This window comes from Esox lucius, chromosome 18 (genome assembly GCF_011004845.1).
Source record: "Esox lucius isolate fEsoLuc1 chromosome 18, fEsoLuc1.pri, whole genome shotgun sequence".
Lineage (NCBI taxonomy): Eukaryota > Metazoa > Chordata > Actinopteri > Esociformes > Esocidae > Esox > Esox lucius.
Window position 1 is genome coordinate 4,923,226 of NC_047586.1, and position 14,215 is coordinate 4,937,440.

Consider the following 14,215-nt stretch of genomic DNA (forward strand, 5'->3'; position numbering starts at 1 on the left):
TTCTGTGAATTCTAACCTGCTGTCTATGTTAACTTACTTCAGGAAGTAAATCCTGACCAAAACAATATATATAATAGATTAAACAAAAAACATCGTCAGCGGGGAGGATAGTAGCCCAGTCTGGATGTCGGAGCCAGCGTCGGCAAGCCAAAGGGACCTCTGCAGCAGATCATCCGATCACCAGTCAAGGGACATTTACTCCGAACCTTCCCTGTGCTATTTCTGCCGGCTAAGAGGCTTAGCTAATCCCAGATGCAACAACCAGCTTTTCAGAAAATTCAAAATCTGGACGACGGTTGTGATATGAGGCAGATATCACGCGCATAAGCGGGAGGGGGGGGGGGCTGGAGCAGGATTCGCTTTCGCCAAGTTTTCCGAGGTGAGATCGAGGGTACATAAGATAATACCTACAGTATAGAAAAAGAGCAGGCGGAGTCCGGCTGACCAAGGGAAGTTTTTCACTAGGAGGCTGGTCGTGTTCGGGGCAAAAGAACGCAGCGGGGGACACCAGGCAGAGACAGAGACGCCCCTCTCCAGATCTCTCCGTTACTTTCGAGCTCTTTTCATGCGCCCACCGCGGCGCACTGACCGACCACGCGGACTATTATGGCGAAAATGAGGGTGTCATACGAGTACTCAGAGGCGGAGGACAAGAGTATCCGACTAGGATTGTTCCTCATCGTCTGTGGCATCCTGTCGCTCTTTATTCTCGGGTTCTGCTGGCTAAGTCCCACCCTACAAAGCATGCAGAGTAAACCGGCCAACTGCACCGTGGTGTCCGTTCTCCGACCGGAGGAGATGTTCGAGTGCGTGTTTACGTGCGGAACGGACTGCAAGGGCACGTCGCTGTATCCCTGTCTGCAGATATTCGTCAATAATTCCGAGTCTAACTCCCTGGCGCTGCTGCACTTCGATGAAAAGCAACTGGTGCTGAACCCTAAGGTAAGTAACTCAAACTACAGAACTAGAATCTTGAGCCAGAAAGTAGTTGAATGCGAACTAAGTTAGGCCAAATCTTGCTGTTAAAGTTCACTGGCTTAGTTCGTTGAAGCACAGTGGATATTAGGCTATTGTCTGGTGATTTAGAACTGTACACACACACGCACGCACACACACTTATATATATATATATATATATATATATATATATATAGTATATATAGTATATATATACTAACGAACAACAAGCATTTGTGCAATCCCTAATCCAAAGACATTGGAACTGTGAAAGACGCAAAAGTCTCTTGGCACTTGTCGCCGCGAGGGGGATCTACTGATCTGTCCAAGTCTGTGAGGAGGAGGCAATAAATCCTCACAAGATACCTAAATTAAAGATGCTCACTACTGTGTTGATGACGTGTACGAGCAGAGGAAAAGTTTGAATTATTCCTCTGGGGCAAAAAACCCATTAACACTTCAACAAAACGTAAAAACAGGAGTCTGTGTGAAATATGCCCTTTTTACAACCAGTAGGCCTACATTAAGCACGGTCAGAATGTGTGCCTTCAGATATTACTCATCATACGTTTTTATGATAATTTCTTCACGTCCTCCATGTGAGACAGCCACCTTTTTTTTTTACTTTAAGCCACTTCAGAAGTGTTAAAACCGAAAGTTTTTTACTTCTGTACATAGTGTGATTATGTCCTGAAGTGCTCCAGGACATGTACAACCTCGCCTCCTCCCTGCTCTGCGAACAAGACCTGTGGTCCCCGACATCACGCCGCAGTTACACCCCCCACCCGCCCATAACACGTCTCTCTATTCGTTTTTACCCAGTGGGTGCTATGGCAACACCCGGGAGCGGAGCTTTGAACTTGTGCATAGTCGCACGTGTCTGCATTTTAACTGGAGCCACGAACCTTAACAGGGACAAAAGGGTAGTTCTGGATCGAATGAAGTGGCCGAAATGATCACACTATATAACCTAGGGGGTCACATTTTGTTTAAATCCTCGTCGACCAAATGCGGTAGCCTTGCTCCGGTCGACGATCGCATGAACGTTAACTGTGTTTCTGAGACGGGACAGTATTCACGGCTGTGTTTGGCCCACTCCCAAAAACAGGGGCTGATAGAGTTAACTGCAGGCAGACAATGGGCTTCATTTAGTTACACTGTGCCGCAGTCCGCCCGTCTGTTTGTCTTTAGTAGGCGTTCGCCACTCGGATAAGCAATATTTGGTTCCTCGGTGCTGCAGGAAATGTGTGGAGACGCGTGTGTGTGTGTGAACTTATTTCATTGTACTTATTTCATGTACTTCAGTATGTAAATTTTCTCTAGTGAGATAAAAAACAGATTACTTTGGTTTACATTGTGAACATCCCAAAAGGCTACTGCAGAATGTCTGGTTAATCTGGGCATTTGTTTAATATGCTAAAACAAACGGCTTTCATTTAAAGATCCTGGAGTGTGTGCCTTCTGGCTGTGGTTATGTCATAGGAAATTACAGGGAGAGTGTGTAACTGTGTATGTTTCTGTGTGTCTATGTGCGTGTCTATGTGATTGTGTGTGTGTGTGTGTGTAACAATATTGACAAGTTACTTCTACTAATGACCCTGCTAGGGTTCTTGCTCCTTAATGACTGCATTATAATGAAAACAAATTGATCCAACCACATGATTGGGTTAGAGGGAGGAAAGATTAGGGAGGGGGAAGGAGGTGGGAGGTGTTGTAGATCCTGGAACTAGATTGGATGGTTGAAGTCCTCCGGAATAGGTAGGCGTTGTTTGGGGTGAATTGGCGGAGTGGTGTGGGGGGGGGGGTCTCTTGGTATTTTGTCATGCGTTAATAAATGCCTTTACAAAGTCTCCGCAAACGGAGCCAACGGCACCAAGCGGATTGTTTTATCGTGGTTTTATGCCATGAGAAGGTTTTCACCTTCTCTTATGGCAATGCAACATTCAATGCCTTGCGTAGCTTTGGGTGCAGTGTTGTTGCTAGTAATTTTTGTAGGCTACGCCATCACAGAATACATGTAGTTATTCCTCACAGAAAGCTTAAAAGGCCAGCTAGCTTACTGCGTTTTTTAATGAAAGGTTACTAAAAAGACAGCTACTTCTTATCTTATGTATGTAGATCTACGTTAATTATGGAGAATTGAGAAGGCAGAAGGGGACTGGAGGCCCGAGTACAGAAGGAGGAGGCAGAGGGGCAGAAGGGGAGGTGGAGGCGGAGGTTAAGCTAAGCGGGGCAGAAGGGGGAGGAAGATTGGGGTCAGGGCGAGTATGGGGGGGATTCAGACTCAGTGCTCCTGTTACGCCCCACTGTCGGGAGCACTGACCTTTTGGAACGACTGGCTAATGAGAGCAAAGGCTAATGGCTAATGGCTTCATTAAAGCACCTGTGGAATGCATGAGTGACCCACAATTGCCCACAGAGAATACTGTTGTCAGCTGGGGGTCTCTTCTTAACCTCTACCCTGACTCTTCCTCTCTTCATCTCTCCTCTGTTCTCCTCTCTTCTACTCTCTTCTCTTATCTTCTCCCCTTCTTTTCCTCAACTCTGCTCCTCCTCTCCTTGCTCCTCCTCTCTTCATTCCACCTGTCCGCCTCCTCCTCTCCGTTCCTTTCTTATTATCCCCTCGTCTACTTGACTCTTCTCTTCTCCCCTCTTTTCCTCCACTCTTCTCTACTCCTCTTTCCTCTTCTTCTCTTTCCTCTTCTCTCTTCTCCCCTCTTTTCCTCCACTCTTCTCTACTCCTCTTTCCTCTTCTTCTCTTTCCTCTTCTCTCTTCTCCGCTCTTCTCTTCGCTCCTCTTATCGTCTTTACTCTTCACAACTTCTCCTTCCCCAGAATGACAATTTGAAAACACAAAATGTAAACGCCTGTCAGGAGTCTAGTCTTGATCCTAGGCATCTAGAATTCTATTCTTTATATAAGTAGACACATTTTCTTTTCTCTGGCTTAACGTTTGGAAATATTATTTTCTTCTCATAAAATTAAAGAAATTAGTCGCCTGGAAGGGGCAGTGTCATAACTTCAGTATAATATTTTTATTTTGCTAACTTTCCAATAAAATGTAGTATGTTGAGTGTATTTGTATATTTTGGTTTAGGGACACCAGGTATATTTACTTCCCTGTTAGCACATTTTGTAGGTAAACTACAGTGTGGAACAAAGAAATATCGTAATGATCAAAAACATAATATAGCACACTCAGTTCCGAGATGCTAGAACATTTTTCTGGATCTTCTTTAAAACCATGCTGGTATCCAGCTTGCAGGAAGATAAGAAAGCTCAAGCTTTTGGCATAGAAGGACACTGTTCTTTTCAAGCACTAGATATCTGACTTACTGATGCTGTTTTGAGATCTGATAATAATAATAGCTAACACTTCGATGGCCAAAATAAAAAATATGGAGATAACAGACAGCCTTGTTCCGACTCCTGTTTGCGGTTCACAACTGTCTGAGAAGTAATGCGTTTTTACTATTTTGAAGCTATGGATAACTATATAAATTGTTTAAGAGGTGAAAATAAACCTGATACAGTCCATTTATAGTGTCTTGTTGGACTCCATCTAATGCATCTTCTATGTTGACCAGACATGGTTTCTGTCATTTTATGTGTATTGTTCTCATACTAGAGCTTGAAACCTGCAGGCTTGACCAATCTTTGAATGATTGCCCCCTTTGCTTTTATGGTATTTGAATCCCCTGGCAGCAACAAAGCTGGTAAATTTTTTTTTTGCAACCACACCTGGTGAAGATTTTGGTCAAGTTATGCCTTCTGGCTTTTAGGACCTTCCGATGTGTCCATTCGGGCTTGCTCATGGAAATCCCAGGCCACGGCTTCTCAGTCTCCAGCCCAGCTGGTGTTGCTCCTGCTGGTGACCTACATACATACAGAGAGCCAGTGCCCCCCCCCCCATCTATCCACTTCAAACGCGTTCCTCACACTCGAAGAAGCGTGCCTCGTCTCCACCCTCGTCACGCACCGCTTGTCACCATGGTGATGCTAAGAAGCAACGCAGGTCTGTTTTAATTGAGCGGTGAGGAGGAAGCTGCGCGAGACTGGGAGACAAACACACACACACACACACACCTGCAAACACTCACACACACACACACACACAGACAACCGCTTCTATTTATACCTGACAGAGCCCACCACTACGTGTCTGGCAGAGCAGGGCGGGGTCACACTATGCTGTCATCCCGATTAGTGACGACTACCACCAATCAGACAGAAGAAATGAATGAATCATAGCTAATCCTCCTGCACCTTCACATTGACTCCGAGGCACCATTCAGGTAAGGTTGTGAACTGTACACACAGAGACATTCAGACAGACAGTCAGACGGACGGAAAGACCGTCGCTTCTATTTTCACCCTATATTTAGACCAGCTGGCTCCACTATTGCCCTGGGGAGGTCTTACTCTATCGCGTAGAGAGGGACATTGACTCACCGCCCGCCGACACAGACCAAAGACATGAAAGAGACCGAGGAATCATTGTTGTCTCCCTCGAATGTTCCTCTCAGCCGCCGCCTCTCGGTTGAAAGCTCCCCCACCAAAAAAAAAAGTGCCTCCGCGACACGGTTGGTATGTCTGAGACTCAACACTCTTGCCTCAGCAGTGTATAACGTGACCACGGGCGTGTGTTGATGATGATACGTGCATTAAAAACTGAACAGGGTGCTGAGCCAGGTGCATGCACGCCTTGTCCTCAGCTCCAGGAACCACAACCGAAGGTGGGGGTGGGTGGGTTGGATTCCCAGAAACGTCCGTTGCGTTATTTGTAGGTGAGTAGAGTGTTGGGCCGATCAGTGTCAACAGTCAGACAACGTTGTTTTGAGTAAGGACGGAAAGCTATCAGGACCACAGACTTTCACACCCTTTTCATACTGTGATGAGAGGGTAGTGAGAAGATGTTGTTGAAATCAGGTCGGGGATGGCTGACCGGGTGGGTTCCTGTAGCCTAAATGCTCCATTGGTTCCGTTCGACCACAGAACGCGCACACTCTCCCTCGTTTTCTTACTGTCTTGTGTTCTAGACGTATTATAGCTCTAGAGAGACAGGCATTGGTGAGCAATTTCGTAGCACTTGATACAGAAGCTGGATATAAATTTAAATGGGCTTGTAAAATACAATAAAATAGAACCCCTTTTTCACGCTTGTCTGAGCCATATTGTTGTGTGTGTGTGTGTGTGTGTGCTTTTAGCCTGTCAAAACCCCTTTGGCTCTGCAGTGTTATGAACAGGATAAGATAGTTGCCTCTCTTGGTCAGGAACCAATAAAGAACATAAAGTCTCCAAGGTGATTCAAAGGGCAGACAGCCGTGAAAACTTTGAGCCAATAACGGAGCCAGAATGAGTCCCACCCGCCCTGGAAACTGTAGAGATGAAAGACAAAAACCCTCCAGTTATTCCTGTCAGGGTAAATGGTAAATTACTTCCCAGAGCACCTCACACGGATGCATTGCGATAGATGTGAATACATTGTAATTAAGAGTTGAGCAGCTTGGGACTTTGTCTGCGTCCTAAATGGCACCCTTATTCCCTGGGTAGTCACTACTTTTGACTGGAGTCCTATGGGGAATGGGGTCGTGTTTGGGAGAGTGTCTTCATTTGCATCGAACCTGATTAATGGGAGTCTGATAGCATTTAAAAAACATCTCAAAAAGTGTTTGCTCCTGAGCAATTTTTTGCAAATCCATTGACCGTGTCTTCATTATTGATGTCCTTGCCAGTCTTTTGCAAAGCGTTAGCATTAGTTAGAAAAATGCGCTCGTGGAGCCTCCTAGCTATTAGCACTTATAAATGACTTGTAAATACAGACATTCATTTATAATCTGACCTATAAATGTCCTTGAGATTTCTGCACCTATAAACAACTTATAAATACAGACCGTCATTTATAATCTCTCCTATAAGTGTCCTCAGATATATCTGCACCTATAAACGACCTATAAATACAGACCGTCATTTAAAATCTGACCTGTAAATGACCCCCAAGCCGTCTGCATCTATAAATACAGACCGTCATTTAAAATCTGACCTGTAAATGACCCCCAAGCCGTCTGCATCTATAAATACAGACCGTCATTTAAAATCTGACCTGTAAATGACCCCCAAGCCGTCTGCATCTATAAATACAGACCGTCATTTAAAATCTGACCTGTAAATGACCCCCGAGCCGTCTGCATCTATAAATACAGACCGTCATTTATAATCTGACCTGTAAATGACCTCCGAGCTGTGGGGTATGTGTGCGTGTTCCTCTGTCTGTGTGCCACTGTGTTTATTATATGGATGTGTGTGTGTGTGGTGTGTGTGTGTGATACTATTTACTTGGACCTTGATGACATGACCGGCTGAGGCCAGACATCGAGACAACGTTTGTTTATTAGAATACTAGCCTGGCGGCGGCTATGGCGTGAAAACAAATATTGTCTTTACTGTCACACTCTCGTGAGGAAATGCAGTGTGCTTCTGTGTGTGTGTGTGTGTGTGCTGAAAGGCCATTGGACTAGTTAGGGAAATTATTTCAAAGCACATCATCCTCTGACTCCATGCCCAGGTAATCTAGTCCCTAATGGACCTAGTCTGTGTCCATGTTCCAGACTCCCTAAAGAGTATTTGGGGATAATATTAGTGCGTTCTATTAAATCTCCCCGGCTGGGCTGCTTCGTTTCCACCTTCCAGGTTACGAGCAGCTGATCAGAAAAAGGAAAGCCAGACAGATGTATTGATGAAGGTGTAAAAGAAAAAAAGAAACAGAGAAACTGGAGAATCACTAACTGCTGTCTCCCTATACCTCCCTGTCTCTCTCCCTCTTTCTCTGTCTCTCTCTCCCTCTTTCTCTGTCTCTCTCTCCCTCTTTCTCTGTCTCTCTCTCTCTGTCTCTTTTTCTCTCTCCCACACTAACAGCTGTGTACAGATTACATTTGGAATGACCTCTCACTGCGCCAAATAATCTCACAGGTGTAAGCGTTATAAAACATTATGTCACTGGTTACAGAGCTTTAAGTCAAAGTGTTCTCTTCCCAGAATGTGGTTTGGCAACCTACAGTATAAGGGCTGTAGAAGCCGACATGATTCATTGCAGCAGAAAGCTGCAAAGATTGGAAAAGGAAATGGGGACTGTGTTATAGCTACACTACTTCCGTACAGGAATACTAACTAGGTGGACTAGATGGAGCTTTTATTATTCTGTTTAAATGAAAGAGTTATTCCATTTCAGGGGGCTCTGACCACATTGCTTTTCATATGAGGAAGGCCATATTCACGTATCTTTTGGGTAATTTTCTTTCAGTGACAATTGCCTTGGAGCATGGGTGTCGTTTGTGTGTGTGTGATGTGTGTGGGTCATTTGTGTGTGGGTGATGTGTGTGTGTGTGTGTGTAAAGTGTGTGTGTCGTTTGTGTGCGATGTGTGTGTGTGTGTGCAAAAGTGTGTGTGTCATGTGTGTGTGTGTGCGAGTGGGATGTGTGTGTTTGGCATCCATATGTATTTATGCTCGCTGTTGATGAGTCAGAATCACAGTGTCCATCTAATGTAATTGCAAATAAATGAACCCTTTGTTTGAACTCGCTCGAGGAGATGGAGAGGAGATACGCAGAGCCATGGTGGAAGGGACGTCAGGCTTTAATTGGAGGCAGCAAGCCTGTTAGCAGTGGACCATTGCAGTTATGTTCTATTTTCATTTCGGATGAATATGGGTTGGAAATCTTCCATTGCAACATCACTGTATATTTGGGAACTCTTCCACTTTGACAGACTCGTGGGCTGGGATTTGTTCACACCCGACTTAGCAATGTTTACCTCATGTGCCCATGATACTGTTCGATCGTGACAGCCGGTGAGTTATAGTTTTAAATACAACATCCCAGACCAGCCGGAAAGTTGTAGTTTTAAACCCAACATCCCAGACCAGCCGGTAGGTTGTAGGTTTAAATCCAGCATCCCAGACCAGCCGGTAAGTTGTAGTTTTAAACCCAACATCCCAGACCAGCCGGTAAGATGTAGTTTTAAACCCAACATCCCAGACCAGCCGGTAAGTTGTAGTTTTAAACCCAACATCCCAGACCAGCCGGTAGGTTGTAGGTTTTAACCCAACATCCCAGACCAGCCGGTAGGTTGTAGTTTTAAACCCAACATCCCAGACCAGCCGGTAAGATGTAGTTTTAAACCCAACATCCCAGACCAGCCGGTAGGTTGTAGGTTTTAACCCAACATCCCAGACCAGCCTGTGTGTCCAGTTGATCATCGGGAAAAAGGCTACCTTGTATTAACTGCAGTGCAGGTTCGATTGATCTGGCTGTTTTCAGTCTTATCCCCGACAGACAGATATCCCCTGAGGTGCCAAGTTCTTGTCTAAACCATCGTCTCCCAGCTGTGGCCGTGGTTTGGTGATGAAACACTGAAACCCAGGCGTGAAATAGAATCACACCTGTATTCCTGGTCCGGAGGTCTGATGGCGGATTGGCCGGGTGTCCCGCTCCGCAGCCATTGTGGGCGTGGCACTGATGAAATAAAGTCCCAGTGTTCACACCTGCGCTAGCTCTGATTGACTGGTTGTCCAGCTGGCATGGGAGGTGTTGATGTGTCTGTTAGGTTGTATTATGAAGGAGACAAACGAGAGAGAAATAGTGAGAGAGAGGGAGGGGAAAGAAACTGAGACAAAGAGTGAGACTGGGAGTGAGATGGAAAGAGTGAGGGGGTTGACAAAACGATCCTATTGTAAATATGTTGTTGGGGGATAAGTGAGGGGGGGAATGAGAGAAAGTGAGAGGGTTTATAGAAGATATTTTACATCTGGTTAGAAATAAGTAATGAAATGGTCTCAACAGAAAACAAATCAGTGGTGTTGTTTATATGGTCTCCTACGGTGCAGGTACTTCTACAGCGAACTTCTTGGCTGTTATACTGTTGAATAGTTGATCACAGCCTCACTCCAGATTCCCTCAGTCTTTCAGTCAGCCCACTGACACCCCTATCAGGTCACAGCAAAATCTTGCCCTGCGTGATGCTTCGTGATTGAACAGAGCAATATTCAATCATGAAGCATCAAAGCCTAACAAATTGCATACTATTAGGAAGAGCTACAGATAGAATTACAGAGTGTACAAACCTATCAAAAATGTGTGAACAACACATTCAGTCCCTTTTAGACATCTTCCTGTATGAAACATTACACTACGGTAGCGCAGGTGAGCAGCTGGCAGTAGAAAGATTGAACAGTATAATTGACCTTTCAGCTTCCCTATCAAATCTAAAAAATGTCAACAATACGGGCCTAAGACAATTAACAACAATGACAAATGGTTTGACGAAGAAAACCAAAGCAATGAGAATGAAATTGAGAAATGTGTCCAAACAAAATACAGAGACCTGGAGGCCTGGGGTTTAATTCTTCATCATGACGACAAAACCAGTAACCTTGACAGAAGAAAGCTAAGCGTGTTTGAAGAACTAATAAAATAAAATCTGACAACAACGAAGAGCTAGTTGTCTAAACTTGAGCTGTAGTATGTGAAGTGTGAACAGCAGCACTTTCACAACCTTTTCAGACCTCTTGCTCAGTGTTGGGAACACAGGTCTCATCACCTGGATCTGTGCCCTTGTGAGCAGTAAAATGAGATAAACACCCAGCTGCTTTCAGAACAATTTAATGAGTAAAATGCAAAATCGCCAAATATGGCACATCCGAGAGCTGTTCCAGTCCACACCCACCGAGCTTCTCAAGCCTTCCATAACAAGGCTCACAGGTACAGACAGATGAACCTAGCGAAGAACCCTCCTAAGCCAGCTGGTCTTGGGTCCCTGTTCACAAACACAGGCCCCACGGAGGGAGAAAATGGAGCGAATAAGAATGCTACTTTGCCCTAAACAGAGAGCCCTCAGCCAGATGTGTGAGCACAGTGAGAGACCCAACAGGATAAAGGCCTCGACTGTGTACAAACTCAATGAGCTTGGCCCTGCTACCCAGAGAGAGAATGGCATGGGCTCACCTGGCTCTTGAGCCAAATTGTCCAGTTGACCATCTTGATTATTAGTATCACCGTTATATCAATGTTAAATTAAAAATGAATAATTGTTTCCCGATTATGCTGTCGTCCATAATGTACAAGACATTTTCATGTCATGCCAAGAAATTCGACAGTAGAATTGACCCATAGACAGAGAAAGAGAGAGTAGAAAGGAAGAGTACCTGTTCTAAACTCTGGCAGGCTTTTGATTGGCTCCCTGTGGAGTGCTTATTTTCTTGCCTCTGTTCTCCTCCTCCTCCTTCTGTGGTCACTCCCGACAGCTCCTATATGCGGCCTCCTCGCTACTTAATTCTCCTCCTGTCCTCCCCTTCTCTCCTGTCCTCCCCTTCCTCTCTCCTCTCCTGTCCTCCTCTCTATTCTCCTCAACCTCACCTGTCCTCCTCTCCTCTCCTTCTCTCCGTGTCTTTGGAGAAACACTCCCCATTTATGGAACACCTCCCCAGGGAGGAGGATAGAAGGGGATAGGGAGGACAGGCTGTAGATTAGTGGAATCCTCACCACAAACACACACAATCTGTCAACCCTCTCCTTTCCCGCTCCTTTCCCTTTCCCTCCCCCTCTCTCTCGCTTGTACACACAGGCGCCTCCGCTTGACTGATGCCGTATTTACTGTCTAATTTATGGATCTTCCTCGCCAGTCTGTTTGCCATATCAGGTCTCAGTGCCACTGCAGTGTGTCATAAAGCCTCCTCAGTGTTTCTGTGTCTCGGCCCAATGAGGAAATTAGTAGTGCCGCGGGTGTCTTTATACACACACACACACACACACACACACTGTTATGTTGGTGGTTTCAGTGTTGTAATTAATGTATATAATATCTTTATTTATAAATGCAGTGCCAGTCAAAGGTTTGGGCACGGCTACTCATTCAGGGTGTGTCTTTTTATTTGTATTTTTTTAAAGAAATGTAAATGTAAGAAATGTTTTTTTAACATCAGGGTATGTCATAATTTGTACACTTTTCCAAATTGTTGAGTAATAGTGAAGACATCCAAACAACACATAGGGATCATGTAGCAACCCAAAGAGTGTTAAACCGATCCAAATACATTTATATTTTAGATTATTTGAAGCAGCCAGCCTTTGCCTTGATGACAGCTTTGCTTTCTCTCAACCCGCTGATCACTGCTCTTACCCATATCCTTCACCCCACGTGTGGATGGGCGTGTCTGTAAGAAAACACACATGTCCCTAGAAGATTAGCGATTCAGGCAAGGCAGTGGTTCAGCTTTCTCAAGCCTGCTGACAGTGGTCCACAGACAGGCAATACTCTCCCCGCCATTGCTTGGCACGAAGGGGCAGAAACCAGGGCCGCAGGGCGGAGCATTCGATTAAACAGCCATCCTTGCCTGACAGAACGGGCTTAATGCCCAGTCTGGCTGCCCTTTCAGCGGGACACTTTGGATGCAGTCCTCCACGCAAGGCGGCATTATCAGGGCTCCGGCTGCTCCGCGGCTGCACTCTCTGATTTGCTGAAATGAACCTGCACCTCCATCATCAGTGGCTCCGTCTTCTGGTGAGTGAAGTGCCGGAGGCGTGCTGGTCTTCCTGTCGGACAAGCTGCTGCCTGGGGCTGGATCTAAGATGGCTGCCGGAAAGGTTTCAGCGACTACGGCAACACGATCCCCGAGCTCGCACCAGAAGAAGAAAAAACTGAAACATGATCGTTTTAACTTGATAATGTGTTTTCATGCTGCAGTCGCTCTCTGTTGTGACTCCTGTCAGCAGTTGGCTGCTGCGCCCATCTAATGAAATGGAGTGATTGTTGAGAACGTGTTGATCTACAGGCTGATTACAACTTCATGGTAAAAAGTACCTCCTCTTCTCCCTCAAGACGCTCTTTCTCGGTCTGTCACTTACTGTGCCATTCTACAGTTCAGTTTTCCTTCTCTTTCAACCAAACTCCCTGTCTTCCCGTCTCCCAGTATCCCTGTCTCCCAGCCTCCCAGTCCCCCTGTCTCCCTGTCTCCCATTCTCCCTGTCTTCCCGTCTCCCAGCCTCCCAGTCTCCCAGCCTCCCAGTCTCCCAGCCTCCCAGTCCCTCTGTCTCCCATTCTCCCTGTCTTCCCGTCTCCCAGCCTCCCAGTCTCCCAGCCTCCCAGTCCCCCTGTCTCCCATTCTCCCTGTCTTCCCGTCTCCCAGCCTCCCTGTCTCCCAGCCTCCCAGTCCCCCTGTCTCCCATTTTCCCCGTCTTCCCGTCTCCCAGCCTCCCTGTCTCCCAGTTTCCCAGTCTTCCTGAGTTAAAACATTGGTTTTCAGGTGTAAATGGGATCCATGTGGAAGATGGCTGTGTATACCTGGAAATTTGATTATTTAGTTATTTGAGGTATTAGTTAAGGGTACTTACAATCTCTCTTTATTTTATTTATCTTTTTACTTCACATGTTCTCTCTCTCCCTGTCTCTCCACCTCTATGTCTCTCTAGCTGTCTGTCTCTCTAGCTGTCTGTTTCTCTAGCTGTCTGTCTCTCTAGCTCTCTATCTCTCTAGCTCTCTGTTTCTCTAGCTGTCTGTTTCTCTAGCTGTCTGTTTCTCTAGCTGTCTGTTTCTCTAGCTCTCTGTCTCTCTAACTCAATGTTTCTTTCGGATTATTCATTTGAGTTGTATTTGAGTGTATCCTGCTCAGCTGCCTCAGACTACCTAGGTGAGGTTAAAGGGACAGCTTTCATAACTATGATGTGTTTTTCCAGCTAAAGCAGGAAAGCACAAAGCAGCTTAGTCTCTTAAGGGTCGCCAATATAATACATAACACATATGCCCATTGGCACTGGGCTTTGAAGGGCAGGCTTTGTACAGATGATGTTGAGGAAGACATTGTTCTGCACAATCAAAAGAGTTCAGTATACAGCAGTTCAGTTTTTTAGCCATGTACCTTCTTTAACTCCCCTAGCATTTTTTGGAAGTCTGTTTCTCCCTCATGGCCCTGCCTCATCACAGCAACTACTTTCAAAAGTTAAGACTGGGCCCCGCAAAGCACATCTCGCCAAGGCATTCTGCTCCTCATCACACTGCTCAGTCAACCCGGAAGTAGCCAGCACTAGCCAGCACTTACACACTTGGAGGAGATTCACGGGCCGACAACCGGCGTGCAGTTGCCCATTTCTAGGGCGAGACAAGGCAAGTTAACCCCTGCTCCGACCCCAGACAGCGCTCAGCCAATCACCTGGGCCCGGTTACTCTGTCCTGCGGTGCCATTGTGGATCCACACACCAATGACCATTTC

General features: G+C 45.8%; 1 protein-coding gene across 1 annotated transcript in view; it reads left to right on the forward strand.

Moving 5' to 3' along the window:
• Window positions 1–390: 390 nt before the first annotated feature.
• LOC109616881 (calcium-activated potassium channel subunit beta-4) overlaps window positions 391–14,215 on the forward strand; it is a 31,224-nt gene continuing 17,399 nt past the window's right edge. Inside the window, exon 1 of the mRNA XM_029114371.2 lies at window positions 391–942. Coding sequence (XP_028970204.1) covers window positions 607–942 — 336 coding nt within the window. The 5' untranslated portion in view covers window positions 391–606. The remainder of the gene's footprint in view (window positions 943–14,215) is intronic.